The 20601-nt window shown below is 37.4% G+C and overlaps 2 protein-coding genes across 17 annotated transcripts in view; both read left to right on the top strand.

Annotated features, from left to right (window-relative positions):
* PHLDB2 (pleckstrin homology like domain family B member 2) overlaps positions 1-2551 on the top strand; it is a 129595-nt gene extending 127044 nt beyond the window's left edge. For all 16 annotated transcript variants that reach the window (XM_067738920.1, XM_067738934.1, XM_067738935.1 and 13 more), the window contains 2 exons: positions 52-137; positions 743-2551. In XM_067738920.1, the coding sequence (XP_067595021.1) occupies positions 52-137; positions 743-883 (227 nt within the window). In that variant the 3' untranslated portion in view covers positions 884-2551. The remainder of the gene's footprint in view (positions 1-51; positions 138-742) is intronic.
* A 147-nt stretch (positions 2552-2698) lies between these two features.
* ABHD10 (abhydrolase domain containing 10, depalmitoylase) lies at positions 2699-19128 on the top strand. Its single transcript, XM_067738937.1, has 5 exons — positions 2699-4954; positions 7256-7439; positions 13002-13113; positions 13521-13658; positions 18302-19128. The coding sequence occupies exons 1-5, from the start codon at positions 4525-4527 to the stop codon at positions 18644-18646; spliced, it is 1209 nt and encodes a 402-aa protein (XP_067595038.1). The 5' UTR covers positions 2699-4524; the 3' UTR covers positions 18647-19128.
* The last annotated feature ends 1473 nt before the right edge of the window (positions 19129-20601 follow it).

The following is a 20601-nucleotide window of genomic DNA, read 5'->3' as shown; positions in this document are numbered from 1 at the left end:
GTCCATCAGTGGTGATAAAGTATTTGTTTTAACACTCATCTACCATTGCAGACAAGCATGAAGCTAAATTAAAAGGAGTAATATACTTTCAAGCCATTGAAGAAGTCTATTATGATCACCTCAAGAATGCTAATAAGGTAAACATTGAATTTCAGATTCCTACGATTTGAATGCATAATTAAGTAGGGGAAAAGGTATTTTTTTGAATTCTAATTAATTTCGATTTGTTATTCTGACATAATGGGTAGATATGATCAGAATGGTGCTGGAAAAGTAAACATGGAAGTAAAGTAATTAGTGCAGCTGATCTTTTTGTGAAAAAATAAATCATGACAAAATGAGAAAATATTCTGGATATATTGGTTTGGGAGACGCTGCCAAGTAACTCTTTGCTAGGCTTCTAAGAAGGAGCTACTACCTACTTACGAGGAAGATCATAAGGAAACATCTTAGTAGGGCTAAGAATAACATTTATTGAGCTATTTTTAGAGCACCCACTATCAGCTAGATACCCTGCTGGAGCTTTTCAAGTAGCTGCTAAAACTACTGGTGAGCTCACTGTGAGAGTTCTTGTGCAGAAAGGCCAGAAATATGGTCAATCTTGAGAAAGGTGTTGAGGGCGAGGGAATAGGTTACATTAGAACAGAAGTAATAGCTACATAGAAGCCTTCACATATCTCTGTGTTATATTTAATATTATAATTTCAAGATTTTATTTTATGTTCTTTTCCTTTTTTTTTAGAGTCCTAATCCATTACTTACCTTTAGCGTCAAGACGCATGACAGAATCTACTATATGGTGGCCCCATCGCCAGAAGCCATGCGGATCTGGATGGATGTTATAGTTACTGGGGCGGAAGGTTACACTCACTTCTTGTTGTAGTGAACTAACGCAATAGTCCACTTCAGGGCAGACTGCAATAATTTCTTACAAGAATAAAGCCATATTCAACACCAGGTGGAAAGACCCAAGAGACCCATCCCTTTAACTATGGATACTCAGAACTGTTTTCATATAAACAGGAAGTCATTTGTAAAAGGGAAAGAAGGGATTTTAATTCAAAGCTTGAGCATAAATAACTCAAAGCTTGATCATAAATAGCAAAGAATTGAAGCACCTAGGAGAAAGAAAACACTATTTTCGTAAATAGCATCACTTATAGGAACATTTCTTATAAATTCTTTTTTATCAATTGTTGATTTTGGTGAAATAAACTAAACCGTTTACAAATGTCTATATGTACTTGGAAAATATGAAATTATTTTAGCACCCAAATCATTGGCATTGACTTTACTGGTAATCAACTGGCTTTTTTGAAAAAGGAGTATTTTGCTGAATGCTATTTTATAAATATAAGCAAATAAGGGCTTGGAAGGGAATATATTGTACGAGGAGTTTGGCCCTACTTTTAAAGTACTACACCAAAACCAAAGACTTGATATCACCTTTGTTTAACAGTAGTAGTTTCAAGTGATGAACTGCAGTTAGTGTTATTCTACATTTTAAAATGGTACTTTGATGCCAACAAGTGCCCAGGAAGTTGACTTTGAAGAATCACTACCAGCATAAGCTACTGTACATATATAGCAAACTACTCTTTGTAAAAGAAGAACAAAAAGCTGTGTGTTTTCGGAAGAAGCAGTCTTAGACATTCTGTCACATTGGGCAATTTAAAATAAAGAGAATACTTAGGAGCTATTTTGATGAAGATTTTTCCATTCCCAGTACTGAGAATAAAGGCAACCAGTAGCTGATTTTCTTTATATTATCTGATTTCTCTTTGTTGCAGCCTCACATGACATAACTATGAAATACAGCTGTTTTCACCAAAGAACAGACCAATTAAAATCCTTATTTACAGAAGTATTGTGATTCCATTAAAAGGCAAATGAAGTTCAACTTAATGTACTCTGTAATGTACTATTTTATTATGTATTTTCTTTACAATTAGCCTTTGTTTTTTAGAGTTAAATTAATTTTTGTTGAATGAAATGACTTCAGGAAAGTCCTTTTATAATGATTTTCAAATGCCATTTATCCTGGTTTGTCATGTTGTGTGCGTTTGTAAGTATGAATGTACTCTTTCTACACTTTGGCAAAAGAATAGAAGCAGAAAATAATGACATTACTTACTAGTACAAGCGAAATGATTAGATTAGAAGTGTCTGTAAAATCTTTGTCAGGCCTGCCTGGGTACAATTTTTTTTTTTTTTTATTTGCAGTGGTTTGTATACATGTTGCCAATAATAAGATTTTGCAACTGGATGACACATGATTTTACTTGAACAGTGAAGGACAAAATCACAATTGCAGAAGACATTTTTATAATCTGTTTTTTCAGAGAGCACCCCTAAACCCTGTAATGAGAGTGAAACACAATTGCTAAACTTTTGTTGGTTAATGTAAAGATATAACTTTTCTGAACTGTACTTTACCCTCTTCATAGGATTGTAAAGATATTCTAATCAACTTTATGCCTTGCATGATATAGTAAACCTTTCCAATATGTGTGTTAAAATATGTTGAGTTTGGATTAAAATATTGACCAGATTTCACATTTGAAAATAAACTCATCTCTCATTAGGAAGTCACCCATTGGTTACATGACAGGGGATGGATTAATCAGCAAAAGTCCATTGTAGAATCGACATAAAGGTTGTTGTGTGCTAACATTATGACTTGTAGTTTATAAACTGAAGTAATCAGAAATATCTCTGGACACATTCCTGTTGCTAACAAAATGAGATAACCCCTGAGAAACCTGACATCTTTTTGTCTAATTGCACAGATGCAATTACTACTGGGGATTGAAGGACTGTGTTTACCTATCCTTCTCTCTGATGGGGAAAAAATCATGCAGGTATGAAGTTAAAGTTCTAAGCCTTTACTTGGTGGGGACATCATTTGTTTCCCTGAACAAGGCAGCAGATTTCAGAGGAAGAAACTGCCCTCTACAGTATGTCCTTTCACACCTGTCAATGAAGGCAACATTGATAGTAGGTTAACAGAAACAAATATGTCTACTTCAGGCCCATTGCTGTCAGTAAAAGCATCTTCACTTGACTCTAGCTACAATTTTTCCTGATTTGTTATACTGATGAAGGTGTATGGAGAAGATGGTCCATGGGTTTCCCTGCTTTTTTTGTGCAGTGCCTTTCCCACTATGAGAACAAGTAAGATTTTTTTTTTCCTGCACATAAAATGAAAGAAGACCTGCAAAAATAAAGGGACAGAACAGGGACAGGAATGATTGGGAATATTTGCAAATATCCAGAACCATAGGGAGAAGTGTTTATTGTTAAGATACAAAGGATGCTGAAGTGATGTGCATTGGGCATCACCTTAGTGATTTTAGTCACTTTAGAGTCTACAACAGACTTAACGGAGAACTAGCAAAATAGCTCAGCAGCTTTTGGAGAAAGTCGCTAAATCAAGCAGCTGTCAAGGAGGTGTTTCTGGCAATACACCTCTCAACAAAGAGATCTATTAAGTTTTTATTTATCCAGCTTTTCTGGTGTGTTCTAATAGGACAGGTTCTCAAGACTCCAAAGATAGGCTGGATTCACTGTATCCAGTATTAAACCAGCTACAGTAAGTTTTAAATAGAAAACAAACAACAACAACAAAAAACTAGTCCTTACTTGTTGATGCTTGAGGCCTCCAAGAATTGCTTTGAAGGGTGTCAGAGCAGGAATCCAGAAAGCCTTGTACCACAGTTTATTCAACCATTTTTTTAAATTGGCCATTCCATTTTTTTATTCTGTTTGCCTCTAAAAATGGTGCTCTAGTAGATAATATGCATCCTTATAAACTAGTATTTTCTATAGGATAGTCACAAATTGGGGCCATTGGGTCAAAGGGCATTGAAAATGATGCATATTTTAAATTGCCATAGGTGGTCAGGTTACTTGACAAAAAGAGTTTGTCAGTATACCCTCCCACCAACCATACATGAGTGCCCATTGCCCAGCTTCCTTGCCGGAAAAAAGTTAAAAAGAACAATAGTTGTTCTTTTTAACTTTTGCCAATCTGATGGGTAGGAAAAATGGCATGGGTTATTTTTTTAATTCCAATTTTTCAGTTAGTGAGGTTGATCATCATGTTTACATATATGAACTGCCTATCACAGCTGTTGGCCAATTTTATTGGAATTATATATTTTTTCTTATCATTTCTAGGAGCAGGGTGAACAGAACTATTCCGGTTTTATTCTTCTGTTGAGACCGTTTATCTACTGGAATTTATTTTTGCGTATAGTATGAGACAGGGGTCAGAGTATTTCAACAGTCAGGCATACAAAGAGCTAAAACAAACTTTAAAAGGGCGAAGGAGCGGCGAAAGTTCGATTCCACTCCAGGCGTTTATACAAGCAGGATTAAGGTCAGATCTTCAAACCGTTTCCGGTACAGGTCAAAACTGTCAGGGGGTGAGAACTACTTGTAACGCAGCAAGTCTAGCACTTTATGTTTCAGCTCCGTACTGTCATCGGGATGATGAGATGGTTTCCTATCTAGGAACGGTGGATGGGGTTACTCTCCTCGCTTCCAGGCCTGGGGTATCTACCCACCGAGAAAGCAGCCTACAGAGGGCGCTCAAAACATCCCAAACTCACAGACCGCACCTCCCCGACAGAACAGCCCAACAGCGAAAGGCTGGGAAGAGCGACGACGCTCTGCGCATGTGCGCTCTCCGGGGGTCGAAACTCGGACAGGCGCTGTTTACCAAGTTGCGTCTTCCAGAGGGCGGCGCATGCGCAAGCTCAGTTTCTGGGCGCTGTGCGTCTCTGTAGGTCGGCGCGGGGCGCAGGGGCTGTTGGGAAGATGGCGAGGGTGGGTCTGCCCTCTTGGGTACCTTGTCGCAGGTGGGGCTGGATGGCCGTCTCCTTCGGCTTCCACCGTGGGCTCAGCACGTTACTTGCACCGAAGGCCGAGCGGGCGCCACGGTGGCTCCCAGGTCAGTGTCCGAAAGGCTGGAGTAGGACGCGTACTTTCGAACATCCCGGATTCCGGCAGTTCCTGTGCCATGCGTTTTTGGCGCCCTGTTCAGAAATGCCCTTCCCCGGTTCTCAGTACCCCAGTTCTAGGCGCTTTCGACAATTCTGGTGAAGGCTGTGAGGAGAGCTCTGCCGGGCCCTGGGGTATTCTGGACAGCCCGGGCCGTTGGTGGCGTTACGCTCTGCAGTCTAAGGATCCTCTCTGCCCGCCTCCCCTTCGTTAAGCGCCAACATTAGGAAACATTCAGATGTGCATTTAATGCGTTTGATTATTAGTTGCTTTTGCTCTTCTCTGCTAGTTCTAAAGGGTTTACAGATCGTGACTGTTAAGATGCTTAGACCTGCCCTCCCTTGACTTGAGCGATTTTAAAGTATGAACATTTTCTTTGGAAAAGTATAAACGCCGTTATCAAGCCTAATTTCTAGTTTTTTGTTCTTTTTTTTTTTCCATGATCGAAGCCCAGTAAAAACCCAGTCATTACTCTACAAAGGAAACTAGAATTTGGACGAAAAATTAGAGCCCCTGAATATTTCCGTTCCTTGTGCTTGATTCTTCTCCGTCCCACCCTACCTCCACTCCCAACTCCCATATATGTAGTCTGTCTTTCTGAATTATGTCTTTTTATTTTTTTGTTTTGTTGTGTTCACACCCTTGCCAGACAGCTGTCAGATGCATCGTGCTTGGAATGGGAATTGTCATGGCAAATACCCTTTGAGTTAAAAATTTTAAGCATATTATCAGTTTAACTTACATTTAATTGTACACAACCGAAAGGCTGTTATATATCTGTTTTTCTAGCAAAGTATAGTATGTCATTACATTAACTAGAATATGATACTCTTTTACTGTTTAGTAAACATTCATTGAACACTTATGCCCCAGGCTTTGCGCTAATTCTTACAGTACGAAGATCTTTCACGGATATTATGTTATAACTCACCAAGATTAAACAAATTGTAATTATCTCATGGAGAATTTCCTGTTGGAAAGTAATATGGAAGAGAGGATATGAAGGAAGTTTGGAGTGCTAAGGAAATGGGAAATGAAATTTTTGCTGCTGCAATCTGTCAACCAACATAACTGGCTCCTACTAGCCTTGTTTTTCACTAAAAGTTTTAAATTTGGCATATTTCACTATACATTGAAACTCTGAAACAGGATTACATATAAAAGGGATAGCTTTAAGGGCTTCAATTCAGTTTTTAAAAAAATCAACTTCTCAGATCCAAAATGAGGAAAACTTTATTAGCTTACATGGAAGAGAGTGAGAAGTTTTAATTAGCCACAATAAAGTAGAGAAAGGTTTCATGTAACAAAAAAGAGATTCCGTTGGTCCAGAAAAGGACTGTTAAGGGAGTACACAAGCCTAGTTTCTTTGGAAGAAGAAAGTGGGATTATAAATGACTTTTTTTTTAAAAATGTCTTTACATTTTTTAAGAGCAAGTATTGATTTTACAGTAGGGAAGGAACTTTAAAAATAATGAAATGGAACAATCTTGTAAGGTTTACCCATTGTGCCTTTGTACTTGAACTAAGATTTGTGTGTACCATTCACAGAAAACCAGGCCAACAAATAAAATACAGTGATTGGGAGTCCTATGAGAAATCTTTTTCCAAAAATGGTATTATCATGCACTTATTCAAGGTTACTTGTAAGGAAACTGCTCATTGAACCTGCCTCAGCAGATATGGAATCACGATTGGCTGTTACCATGGCCCATGATTTTATGGGTGGAGAGGGAATCAGTAATAAAAGGGGCACAGCACCTCTACCTTTGAAACAACTTCCCAAGGGCAGACCAAACTTGCTTCTCCCCCTCCCCACTAAAAAGTAGAGGATGTGAAATCCCTTAAACATTAAAAAAAATTTTAAAGAAGACAAATCTCACAAGAAAGGGCTAAAACTAGTGTAGGTAAATCTGAATGTTGATTGATACTATTTGGGACAGATGATATAGCAGCAACAGAAAAACATTTTTGACAAGTCTCTGTGTCTTTTGTTGCCTTCAAATTTCCTTCTCATTGTGTATTTTGGAAGAATCCTGATTGGACCTTGCTCAGAGAAGACACTGATTGTGACATGATTTTAAAAGATACCATGCACAGACTTGTGACTTTAATACTTCACATCTGTATTTTTTTCTATTAAATGGAAATAGTATTTGACATCAATTTGATGAGTTAAGAAAGTTAAGATTAAAAATATGTATGGTTTTCGAAAAACTGTGTTTGCAAACTATGTTTTGTGTATTTTGTTTAGCTTGCAGACAAAAGACATCAATCTCTTTCCTTAGTCGACCAGACCTTCCAAACCTGGCTTATAAGAGGCTAAAAGGCAAAAGTCCAGGAATTATCTTCATCCCTGGCTATATGTCTAATATGAATGGTACAAAAGCATTGGCGATTGAGGAGTTTTGCAAATCTCTAGGTCACGCCTATATAAGGTAGGAACAACACATTTTAGAGAAAATATTACTACCATTTACTATGGCAGTAGAGAATTACTTCTGCTCTAACCAACTGGAACAAATGTCAGCATTTTTATAGATTCATTTATTTTAATGGTCTGTAAACTTTCATCTTGTGATTTAGGGTTCTTGTAAAGTGCAGCCTTTAAAAGGCCTTTTTTATAGGTCTTTGTGGGAAATTCCTTGTCAGTCCAGTGGTTAGGACTCCGAGCTCTTACTGCTGAGGGTCCAGGTTCAATCCGTGGTCTGGGAACTAAGATCCCACAAGCCACGCTGCCAAAACAAAACAAAAAACAAAAATAAATAAATAAAGGTCTTTGTGCCACACCAACAATGGTGGCAGAAAAAAACTAGTGGTAACTTAGCTCTTTAGAAACAATATTCTAACATGACAACAAACCAGTATACTAATTGGCTTTTTTGTAATCTCGTAATTATATTGTGGTTTTCCTTTGGGGACTTAAGGACATTTATTTGACCACTGTTTATTTCCTTTTAAAATATGTAGTTTAAAATAATATATGTGTTTAAAAGTATTGTAAAATTAATATTGTATAATTCGCATTTCCACTGAGTTTCTTTTCTTTCACTTCTGTAGCCTGAATATGTATAAGCATAAATAAGGAGATGTGTTGTTTACTACTTGATTTCACAGTTCCTAATATTTCATACTGATAATTATTTTACTAAAATCATGTGTTTACATTGTTATTAGATTTGTTTACTTATAACAATCATTTATTTAGCGCCTGATTTGCCAGAAGAGATAGTATGGTTTAGTAAAAAGAACACTGGCCTGGAATTCAGGAAACATGGGCTCTAGAATTAATGCTAGCAATAATTGATGAGATGAGTCAGTTAAATGCTGGACCTATTTTCTTCATCATAAAAAGGAGGAGATTGGACGAAAGATAATTTCTGAATTCTTTTCTAGCACTAGCAACCTAAAAATCTATTTATCTAGTTTTTAGAAGAGTTTCACTAACATTCACTCAATAGGTCTAGAAAATACAGCTTTTAGAAATAAAATAAAAAATAATTAGAAATAAAAAATTTTTAAACTTTTAGAATTAAAAATAAGACTTTTATCTATTCAATATATTAGCAAAAATTATGTCAATTGTATGAATTTTGTCTTATTCCTGTTATCAAATTAACTGAATTATTTCATTTTCATGATCAGAACTCTGGAGTATTTTTTACAGGTAGACTTTCTAGCACTATACTGGTGCTGTGAAATATACAAAGAATTATAAAACATGGTCGTTGCCTGTAAGGATCTTTTAATCAGGGTGGGGAAATGCAAGATAAAATACATATGGGAAATTAGACAGAAATATTCATCAAAATGTGATTATGTCAAAGAGCCGGATACTAAATTGTATAAGGTGAGAGAAAACTAGGAGTCGAAGTAGATAGAAAAAACTTTATAAAGGAACACTGAAAAATAGTTAGGATTTGGGTAAGAAGGAAGAGCTATCCAGGAAGGGGAGGACTACCCTGAGCAAAACATGATGATATCAGAAAACTTGCCACCATTCTCCTTCTTTGTCCCCAAAAGAATTTGACTCAAGAAATCCCCATTTTATCAGTTCTCGAATTTAAATTGAGACTATGAGAGCTATAACCAGTTCCTAGCTCCCTACAGGACATATAAGGGGGTTTTCTGCATTTTGGATGCATATGAAATAAATTTTCTTTTTAAAGGTATATTAAGTAATGAGAATGAAATTATAATGTATACAGACAATTATGTGATACTGTATTAAAATGTAGCCTAAGTGTATCTTTATAAAACTTTATAAAGTATAGCCCTTCATTACAATTTTTAATTTGATCAGGTTCCTTTTTATTTGCTTTCATCAAACTTCATTTCAATCTAATCACTATTAGCTACTGATTGCATTTTAACTTGTTATAAGAGATTTTATCTTCTATTTATACTCCCAATTTCTCAGTTTACTTTTGTTGTGATTTTGTCTGTGAAACTTAGATCTTGAATGAGGAAATGGTTAGTTCTGTATATTACACAAGGAATAGTACATACGGTTCTGTGTAAATGGTTTTTTAATATCCTGCCACCATGCCTAAAATAAGAGTGAGTCGGAGCTCAGAAACACATGGTTTTAGGGCTGGTCTTCTCTCATAATTATTTCTAATAAAATTTAAAATTTTAGATTTGGGAATATGTTCCAGAGTATTGGGGCTGCTAAGACAGAATTGCATTACTATGTTTAAAAGTTTTAAACTGCTGAATGTTTTTTAATTATCTTTGTCACTTGGTTAGGGTTCAGCAAGAATGAACTATATTGTCACCTATTATTATCACTGAATGTTTATATTTTCCTTTTTGAAGGCCCTCTACATCTGTTTTGCATTTTCACCATGTAGTTGGAAGGCAACTGTAAACAAAATACAGCAAGTAGAGATGTGTGATTGCCCACGGAGGGGGCTAGAGGAGAATTAGTTGGTGTCTTTCTCCCCTCTTCTCCCTGATCTGTCTTCTATATCCCCTGGATTGAGGAGAAATAATAACCGTGATTTAGACTTCAGTAGCTGCCTTGTTACGCTATTTCCCTAGGATCCAAAACCACTTCACTTCATACCTAATTTTAATTTCTTTCTCCATCACTTTTATTTACTTATTTTTAAATTTTATTTTATTTATTTATTTGTGGCTGCATTGGGTCCTCGTTGTTGCACACGGGCTCTCTAGTTGCAGCGAGCAGGGGCCACTCCTTGTTGCGATTGGCAGGCTTCTCATTGTGGTGTTTTCTCTTGTGGAGCATGGGCTCTAGGTGCACAGGCTTCAGTAGTTGTGGCATGCGGGCTCAGTAGTTGTGGCTCGTGGGCTCTAGAGTGCAGGCTCAGCAGTTGTGGCACGTGGGCTTAGTTGCTCTGTGCCATGTGGGATCTTCCCGGATCAGGGATTGAACCCGTGTACCCTGCATTGGCAGGCGGACTCCCAATCACTGCACCACCAGGGAAGTCCCTCCATCACTTTTTAATCCCTTATCTCTAAGAAAATGAGTATACACTATATATCACATATATATTCTTCAAGTACACGAAAAACAATAGGATTTAATAGTTTTCACCAGATTTTAAGAATCAGAAAAATACTGAATACTTTAAATTTAAATAAAATAGTTCTTTATACTTTTACGTTCTACTTCTATTCATTTAATATGTATTATAGTACTCAGTGTGTGAGGTTCACATGCTAGCCACTGTGGAGAATGCAGAAACATAAACAAGATGATGGTATTTCCCCTCTAGGATCTTTACAGTCTCATAGGAATGATGAGACACAAATACATAAGCTGTCTTGTAGAGCAGGATATAATAAAATGATTGTGACTAATAAAAGTGAATTCTATCCAAGTTTCATTAGGTAGAGTTTTTTTTTTTTTTTTTTTTTTCAGCTTGTCTGGGAAGTCTTTCCAGCAAAATTTCATTTGGACTAAGCTCTGAGAGGGGATATTAGTAATGAAGGTGATGGGAGAAGATATTCCACTTGAAGGAAATGGGTGAAGCGTAAAACAGAGACAGAAAACGTAGTCTTTTTTAGGAGCAGCAAGTTGATCAGTTTGACTAAAGCAGTAGTTTCATCAGAAGAAATAAAAGGTCAATCTGAGATGACTAAAATACGTTCTTTAAAAACAGGCTAAAGCACTAAATTTTTATGTTATATATCACAGGAAGGCATTGAAATTAATGTCATATCAATACAATGTGTCAGACAAAACCTGACAGTATAAAGTAGGTCCATTTGGAGAAAGAATGACACAATGAGGAGGCTGCTGTGATAGGGGAGGTTTAAGATGAGAAAGACCTGCACCAAGACACCAGTCTTACCAAACTGAGGAGAAAGGGGTGCATGTGAGAAAAAATGAGAGAGTGAGGATAGTACAGGGCAGGCAGTGTTCTATACCCTGCGGAAAAACAAACTTGAAATAAAACAGTCTGCCCTTGAAGAACTGACATTCTAGTCAGAGACATATATTTAAAACTTGATTACAACACACAATATGAAAAGTGTTAATTGGGGGCTTCCCTGGTGGCGCAGTGGTTGAGAGTCCGCCTGCCGATGCAGGGGACACGGGTTCGTGCCCCGGTCCGGGAAGATCCCACGTGCCGCGGAGCGGCTGGGCCCGTGAGCCGTGGCCGCTGAGCCTGCGTATCCGGAGCCTGTGCTCCACAACGGGAGAGGCCACAACAGTGAGAGGCCCGCGTACCACATTAAAAAAAAAAAAAAAAAAGTGTTAATTGGGTACAAAGAAAGCGACCTACTACTACTAAACGACACATTCTGTCAAAGAAATTTCCTCAAAGGAGGTGACATGACTTAAAGGATGACTAGGAGTTTGAATGGGGAATGAAGGCTTTTTAGGCAGTGGAACAGCATGCAAAGTCTCAAAGTTAGGAAAGGGCTTATCCAGGAATTGGGAGTAGTTCAGTATGACTAGGGTTTAGGGCAGTCTGCAGGAGTGGTATGATACTTCATGATTTATTGAATTGAGACCTTGAAGGAGAGGTAAAGTTCACAGATCAAACAGACTCTGAGCCTGGGGAACTAGGAAGTTGGAAGGAAAGAAAAACAAGAGGAGGAGCTAGTGATGATGAATTTGATTCTGGACTTCTCTTTTCCTTCTACTAATTGAGTAAACATAACGCTTAGCACTTACCATGTGCAAGGGACTGATCTAGGCACTGGGAAAGCAGTGTGAACAAAACAATCTGCCCATATGGAGCTTCCATTCTAGTGTGGGAGATAGACCACAAACCAATAATCAAATATGTATATTGTCAGGTAGCAATATTTGCTATAAAGAGAATAAAGCAGGGTAAGGAGCTAGAGAATGATGAAAGAAGCACAACTTTAGGTTGAATGGTCAGAGAAGACTTACGGAGATGTAACATTTGAGCCAAAGGCCTAAATGAAGTGAGGGAGCAATCTGAGTGGATATCTGGAGTAGAGTAGTCCACGTGGAAGGAGAAGCTGTTGTAAAACTCCTGAGGCAGGAATGTGGGTGCTATATTCCATTAACTTCAAAAAGGAAAGTAAGGATACAACTGGGAGGGAGAGAGAACAGTAAGCAATGAGATCAGAGAGGTAGTTAGGGGCTAGAGGATGGTAAGGACTTTGGATTTTATTTGAAGATTATACAAAGCCTTTGGAAGGTTTGTCCAAGACATGATTTTTGTTTTAAAAGGATCACTGACTACTGTGTGGGGAATAGACTTTGAGGGTGAAAAATGAAAATGGAGATCTACTAGGAGACTTGCATTAGTTCAGTCAAGAGAGGATAGTGATTTGGACCAGGCTGGCAGCAGTGGAGGAGGTGAGAAAGTAAGTGGCTATGAGAGATCTTTGAAGGTTAAGACAGTAGGATTTGCTGAAATACATATTGACTTCACAGTTTTACTTTAATATATTTTAGACATTGTAATAATGATTAATGTGCTGTCTTCCTTAAAAATTAGAGAAGCAAATACATAGATATCTAAATATAGATATGTTTTCTCTGTTTCCAGGTTTGATTACTCAGGAGTTGGAAATTCAGATGGTAACTTAGAAGAATGCACAGTGGGAAAATGGAGAAAAGATGTTCTTTCTATAATTGATGACTTAGCTGAAGGACCACAGGTGACTATTTTTGTTAAATATGATGATAATTGTTGACTGCAACCTCATGACATTTGAGCTGTTTCTTTAGATGTGAAAATTTATTTAATATTTTAAATGTCTTAACAATCCATTTTTATATTTCAATATCAAATCAATCAGTTCTATTATTTTCACTTTCTCATAAAACGAAGGTAGCATTTTACTTTTCATTTTACAAATTTTATTTGTCTAGTTTATTCTCTATTATAAACCTAATACTTTAACAAAATGTAATCATAATCTTAATTTTACTTTGTGCCAAATATTAAAAGTCTGGGAGCCAATGAATATAGAGAAAGAAAGTATATACATTCTATGAAATTATTCACTGCCTTACAGAAAAGAAAAAGAAATTCCTCTTTAAAACTACATGTTTTTATTTTTAGATACTAGTTGGATCTAGCCTCGGTGGATGGCTTATGCTTCATGCTGCAATCGCACGGCCACAAAAGGTTGTTGCTCTTATTGGTGTAGCGACAGCTGTGGATAGCCTAGTGACACAGTTTAATCAGCTTCCTGTTGAGGTAAGTCCCAGGCAACCACTGTGTATCCCTCCTGTCATTTTGCTCCCTCTTTGAATTTTGTTCATGTGTCATCTGTCCTTTGACTTGTTACACTGGCCCAAATTTTGTCTTAACTGCCTTTTTGTATACCATTTCTTTGCCTTCTTTAACTATTTGGTCTCCTGTTTAAGGTTTTCTTTTTTTCACAGTCACTTCAAATCATTTTGCCAAATATTTGAGCCACATGAATGAAATCACACTTTAAATTTCTTGTTTTAGCAACATTTTATTAACCACATTTGTTTATTTGAATTATACATCGTGATCTCTTTTTGGAACTCTTAGTCTTATTTTGTGGCTTCTGGGAAATAGTACCTATTCTATGACCATGTTAAGACGGCTAATCAATTATGAAACTATTTTTTTTTTTAGCCTGAAAGCCTCAGATCCTCTCTCAGAAGAGTTATCTGAGCACACACTGTCAGTCATACACAGGAGATGAGACTTGCCATTCCTGGCCTAGATACTAAGTTAGCATTCTTTTTCTACTCCTAATTCTCACCTTTAAAAAAAGAAGGTGCTTTTCACCATTAGCATGTTCTTCAGTAACTCATGATAGAAATAAGGTTTCTGGAATAATTGGGAAGGGAATTCGTTTATTATACTTTATTATTGGACATACGTTTAAGCACTTCAGTTGTCTGCAAGGATAAAAAAAATGGTGGGTAATAGTTGTTTATTTTTGTGTATGTTGTTTTTTTGTTTTGCAATCAATTAAGTTCTCCTTGGGCATATGTTTCCTAGGGCTCTAAATTTCACCTGTGGGACTAAGACCCTAGCAGAAAGAAAAACAGTCCGGAGCAGTGGTTCAGAAAGTGCAGGCCCGAGGCCAGCAGCAACAGCATCACCTGAGAACTTGTAGAAATGGATATTCTTGAGCTTCACCAAGACCAGCTGAATCAGAAACTGGGAGTGGGGCCCAGTAATCTGTTTTAACCAAGCCCGCAGGGGAAGTGTGAGAACCACTGCTCTACAGAGTGGGGAGCAGGAGGGGGAGGAAAAGCAAAAGAAGAAAAAAAGCCTGTGTGGTGTTGAATGGTAGAATGTCATTGAATTTGCCTCAAGTTCGGCATTGAATTCAGTGCCATGTACTCTCTGTTCTGTTTATTCTTAGTTCACATTGTTCTTTCCATTTCCTTAAGAATGGCATTGTCTGCATAGTCAGGTTCTTCATATGATTTCCTATCAGAGCTGAAATTACAAAGCTGATCTTCTTTGCACTTACCTCCTATTTCTGAATTGTTTTCACTTTCTTGATTGTTTCTTATACATGGTTGCTCCATGTCCTCATGCTGCTAATTTTTCCTACCATTGTATCCTGCATGTAAACCTTGGACCCCTTACTCTGTTCTCTAACTCAGTCATGCAGTGCTTCTCATGATAGGAAATTATTTCAAGAAGATGGCCTACTGGAAAAGAATTGATTAAACAATTTTGGGAGGTTATTGGTAAATGACAAGATCTGTGTACATTTATTTTTATGTGTGTGTATCCGTCACTCAGAGGGAAGATATGGTAGATACCCTGTAAGTGACTGAGAAGATCTATAGCCTGCAAATCAGGGTACATCTTTGCTAATCCTAAATCAGACCAGCAAAAATCCTTTAACAGAAACATGTTGACCCTTATTAACTTAAAAGCATGTGTAAAGAAAGAGCAGAGACACTAGGACCACTATCTCTTCTTCTCCACATAGACAGCCAGTACGAGCAGTGTCAAGGGAATGGAGGTGGAGGTTTTTACTGTCTTCTTTAGCCCTGGGAATGTTAAGACCCAGCATTACTCATTATGTAGGAACTTGACTTACCTCTTAACTAACTCTAATCATTGTCTGCTTCTTTGGACAGTAGAGGGCGTCAGGCAGGTTGCACAGCTGTTGGAGTCTAAGCTTCACAGCCACATTGCCTTGTTAGTTTCTTCTTGGTGTAGAAATTATGTATATTGTACATTTTCTCTGATTAATACTGTTTTTGCTATTTCTGTACTTTCTGAGGCTTTGGGACATATAAGATTTTGTTAAGTTCTTCAAATGGACAATATTCATTCAACTCAATAGCAGATAACAGAGCTAGTTGGGGTGGGCAATGATGCTTAAAATACAACTATTATTAATTATGTCTCAGTAATTAACATAGTTCCCACTTCATCTAATAATCAATGAGACTAAGTTCTTATTACTGAAATTACCAATTCAGGAACAGTCATGAGTAGCTTGAAGGTAACAGAATATCATTTTTACTTTAAATATTTGATTCATATGTTGCTTTAATGCAAAGTACCCCATGATACTAATATAGGTTCATATATTTTATAGTTTTTTTAGGCTTCCACTAATTTTAAATCATTTGGATATAGATATTTAGAAGTCTAGGTTTCAGATATACAGCTTTTACACTGAATCAAATCTTTTTGGAATTTTATAAAAGACATTAAAATTCCTAAGTACACAGATTATATCATACATATTTTACTGTTTAAATTCATTTTTGCCTCTTTGTAATAAGTCAACAATTTTAAATGTGGAAAAATCATAATGTTTTCATTGAAAATTTAAATACAAAATTTTTGAAATATGTTGTATGTAGCTTTTCTTTCCTTATATTTTTCTTTATTTTTGATAAGATGTCCATCTGTTTTTCTAGACAGAAATGCCCTTCATATTATATGGTTGCAAGAGGCTTAAAGCTATTTACATCTTGATTTACTAGTTCAAGTTGTGATACTCTTTCCAAAGAATTTATTATATGCATATAAACCTTTATGTTCAAAGATGTTCATGGAAGTATTCAGCAGTGTGGGAATGGTCAAGTTAATTATCTTAGATGCATTATAGTGGACAATTATGCAGCCTTTAAAAACTTTTAATAGAATCTTTTAAAACCCAGAAATATATATATTGAATAAATAAACCAGCGCTGAAAACTGTATATGAATTGTAATAGCTAAGTGTTTTACATATTGTATATATAAAAACCAAACACATATAGAAAAATACTGGAAGGAAATAAGCCAGAATAATAATGGTTGTTATATCCACGAAATAGGATTATGGTGATTTATTTATTTTTATGCTTTTTTTTTTTTAAAAAAAGGTAGAGTTTTTTGGTTTTGTTTTTAATAAATTTATTTATTTATTTATTTTTGGCTGCGTTGGGTCTTCATTGCTGTGTACCGGCTTTCTCTAGTTGCGGCGAACGGGGTCTGCTCTTCCCTGCAGTGCGTAGGCTTCTCATTGTTGTGGCTTCTCATTGCGGAGCACGGGCTCTAGGGCGCACGGGCTTAGTTGCTCCGTGGCACGTGGGATCTTCCCAGACCAGGGCTCAAACCGGTGTCTCCTGAACTGGCAGGCAGATTCTTAACCACTGCGCCACCAAGGAAGCCCTGTTTTGTTTTTTATTTATTTAATTTATTTTTGGCTGCGTTGGGTCTCGTGTGAGCTTTCTCTAGTTAAGGCGAGTGGGGGCTACTCTTCTTGCAGCGTGTGTGCTTCTCATTGCCATGGCTTCTCTTGTTGCGGAGCACAGGCTCTAGGCATGTGGGCTTCAGTAGTTGTGGCACGAGGGCTCAGTAGTTGTGGCTCATGGGCTCTAGAGCATAGGCTCAGTAGTTGTGGCACACGGGATTAGTTACTCCGCGGCATGTGAGATCTTCCTGGACCAGGGCTTGAACCCGTGTCCCCTGCATTGGCAGGCGGATTCTTAACCACTGCACCACCAGGGAAGTCCCTTTTTATGCTTTTTATATTTTCCACGTTTCTATAATGAGTATATGTTACTTTAACTAGAAAAATTGTTTAAGACAAATTATAATGTAAAAAATAGAAATTCTTCAAGAATCAAAGAATACCCAGCGTTTTATTTTAAGGGTAGAAATGATACCATGCTCAGTTTTCAGGAAGTATTTGGAAGACTTCTTTGTCATCCACAACAACAAACAAATTTTTTCTCATTCCATAGAACTCTAAAAGGCAAAAACTACATTTTTTTAATATTCAGGATAAAATTGGGTGTGTATGGTTGCCCCAGAATAACCACTGTCTTACTTTTCTTTTTTAGCACTATGCTTTCTTCTTCTCCTTCTCCCACCCCATCCCCATTTTACTAACTTCTCGTATATGCACTTTTAGTTTCATGATTTTTAAATGTAAACAATTTTTATTCCCAAGATTTGGTTTTATGTAATATGAATGCCACCTGTACTGATTCCAAGAAATTATTGTACTTTTCTCCCCTTCATTTTCCCTTTCAAGTTGGAATGAAGCAATACCTGATTTTTAAGATATTACACGTTAAAGTTAGTTAAATCTGTTTGAATCCTAGTTACAGCAGTTAACTACCTTTCAACTTTAAACATATGTATTACTCTAACTTTAATATCCTCTTTTGTAAAAATGAAATAAGAACAGATAGTATCAGGATCATATGAGATACTATGTGGAAAATACTTGTCACAGCTCCTCGCACATAGTAGTTAATTACTGATAATTATCATCGTTATATTTTTATCTGTTTTCCCCTTCTTCAAAGACTGCTTTTCTTGAATTAAGACTATTGTATGTGTTAATGTTGCATAAATACTTTTGTTTTCCTCATTTTTCCCAATAGGTAAGAAAGGAAATAGAGATGAAAGGTGTGTGGTCCATGCCATCAAAATACAGTGAAGAAGGATTTTATCGCGTTCAGTACAGTGTCATTAAAGAAGCAGAGCACTACTGCTTGTTACATAGTCCTATTCCTGTGAACTGCCCTATAAGATTGCTCCACGGCATGAAGGATGACATTGTACCATGGCATACGTCCATGCAGGTTGCTGACCGAGTAGTCAGCACAGATGTAGATGTCATCCTCCGAAAGAATAGTGATCACCGAATGAAGGAAAAAGCAGACATTCAACTGCTGGTTTACACTATTGATGACTTAATTGATAAGCTTTCAACTGTAGTTAACTAGAATCACAGTTTTAGTTGGAATGTAAAGTAATGGATCCAGAAGATGGAAGCTGGATAACAGATGAAGGACCCTGATATTTAGAAGGTTTGTTTCTCTTATCTCTACTTTGTAGATATCATGTGAGTATTTAATGGTGTATTTGCACAAGTGATTCAGATTGTGAAGAAAGTGCCAGCTGCTGTTTGAAAAATGTTCTCCTTCCTTCAATCCTTGATTTTTTTCATTAAAATATTTCCTATTTTTTTATTCAAGAGATGTTTACCTTCTAATGCTTATGTTAACTGTGCCAGAATTGCTAATAAAACTTGATTTTTTTGTTTTTTGTTTGGTATCATTGTATATGGAGATTTGCAAAATTATTTCTGATTTTAAAATGCAGTTTACAAGATATAGGAAAATGTTTATTGAAATAAATCTAAAATGACTAGAGAAATGACTGAAGCATAATAAAGTTCAAAATAAAGCTATTACTTTATATATTATATTCTGCATGTTATATTTGAACTTAAAATCAAGGTTATTCTTTTTTAAGGGCTCAAAACTTTACAGATATATAAAGGATATATATCACTTTAAATTTTGGCGTATATGTCTTATAGTTAACTGGGGGAATTTCATCCTAAGCAATGATGTAATATTTTCATATTCAGATTTCATATTCCAAAGAAGAAATGAATCTATATTACCACCTACCTGCAGAAACATTCCTGTTTTATTAATATGTGGCTTAAGTACAAATAGCCAAGTGATTGCCATCTAAATCAGAGGTCTTTCTAAAATGTAGAGATAGTAAGAAAATATGAAAGGGAAATACAAAGTTTTTTTTTTTTTTTTGCGGTATGCGAGCCTCTCACTGTTGTGGCCTCTCCCGTTGCGGAGCACAGGCTCTGGACGCGCAGGCTCAGCGGCCATGGCCCACGGGCCCAGCCGCTCCGCGGCATGTGGGATCTTCCTGGACCGGGGCACAAACCCGCGTCCCCTGCATCAGCAGGCGGACTCCCAACCACTGTGCCACCAGGGAAGCCCCAAAGTTCTTTTTTTAATAACTAAAATAAGCTTGTGCAGTAATCAACCTTGATATTGAATTGGTATCTTTTAGCTTTTAAGTTTGACTGGACTTTATTTAGCTTGCATGTGTCAAAAATTTCTTTAACTCATTAATAAGAGAACCAGCAAATGGTAAACCTGGTTCAAAGGACAATTGAAGAAACATTTATAGGTTTTGAAGAATGTTGGGATAAAATTCCTGTGCTGAAAAGAGTTAACATAGCAGATGACTGCTTCTCCTCAGAGAGACCTGCTTACAAAGTTCGCCCTTGGCTAGCATCTGGGAACTTGGATTTTAGGAGTGTCCCAGCATTCTGTCAGGGAACTGTTGATCAAAACCGCCAGCCTTGGCCAGACACAATGATAACCACTTGCCTGATTTGTCTCACAACAGGAGGTCCCAATAAAGAACAAGGTGCTGCCACCGAAAACTAACCAGGAAAATTTGGGATGGGCCGAAAGGAGGAGGGAGGAGGTGATATGTCCTGCCTGCCTCCCAGAAACCCTCACGCTGAAATCCATCTTGGCAGAGAGGTGCATGTGCCACCAGGAAGGACCCTGAGTCAGAATGATTGGCCAGAGGCAGCCCGGAAACTAATCCCATCACAGTAAAACCTATGGGGCTTCCCTGGTGGCGCAGTGGTTGAGAGTCCGCCTGCCGATGCAGGGGACACGGGTTCGTGCCCCGGTCCAGGAAGATCCCACATGCCGTGGAGCGGCTGGGCCCATGAGCCATGGCCGCTGAGCCTGCGCGTCCAGAGCCTGTGCTCCGCAACAGGAGAGGCCACAACAGTGAGAGGCCCGCGTACCGCAAAAAAACCTATGACTGCGAGCCACGTGGCAGAGCAGTCCTCCTGGGTTCCCTTACCCTGCTGCTCTCCACCTGGGTGTCCCTTTCCAGTAAAGTC

This window comes from Pseudorca crassidens, chromosome 5, assembly GCF_039906515.1.
Source record: "Pseudorca crassidens isolate mPseCra1 chromosome 5, mPseCra1.hap1, whole genome shotgun sequence".
In the NCBI taxonomy this organism is placed as follows: domain Eukaryota; kingdom Metazoa; phylum Chordata; class Mammalia; order Artiodactyla; family Delphinidae; genus Pseudorca; species Pseudorca crassidens.
The sequence above is the reverse complement of the archived record's forward strand: the minus strand, read 5'-3'. Positions and strand labels throughout refer to the sequence as shown.

What these genes read in the sequence shown, in the direction of transcription:
- ABHD10 (XM_067738937.1), top strand. Translation starts at nt 4,525, where the DNA reads ATGGGGTTACTCTCCTCGCTTCCAGGCCTGGGGTATCTACCCACCGAG. An exon ending in ACTTAGCTGAAGGACCACAG is followed by an intron (nt 13,114 to 13,520) that starts GTGACTATTTTT and finishes TTTTATTTTTAG; the next exon opens with ATACTAGTTGGATCTAGCCT. An exon ending in TTAATCAGCTTCCTGTTGAG is followed by an intron (nt 13,659 to 18,301) that starts GTAAGTCCCAGG and finishes TTTTCCCAATAG; the next exon opens with GTAAGAAAGGAAATAGAGAT.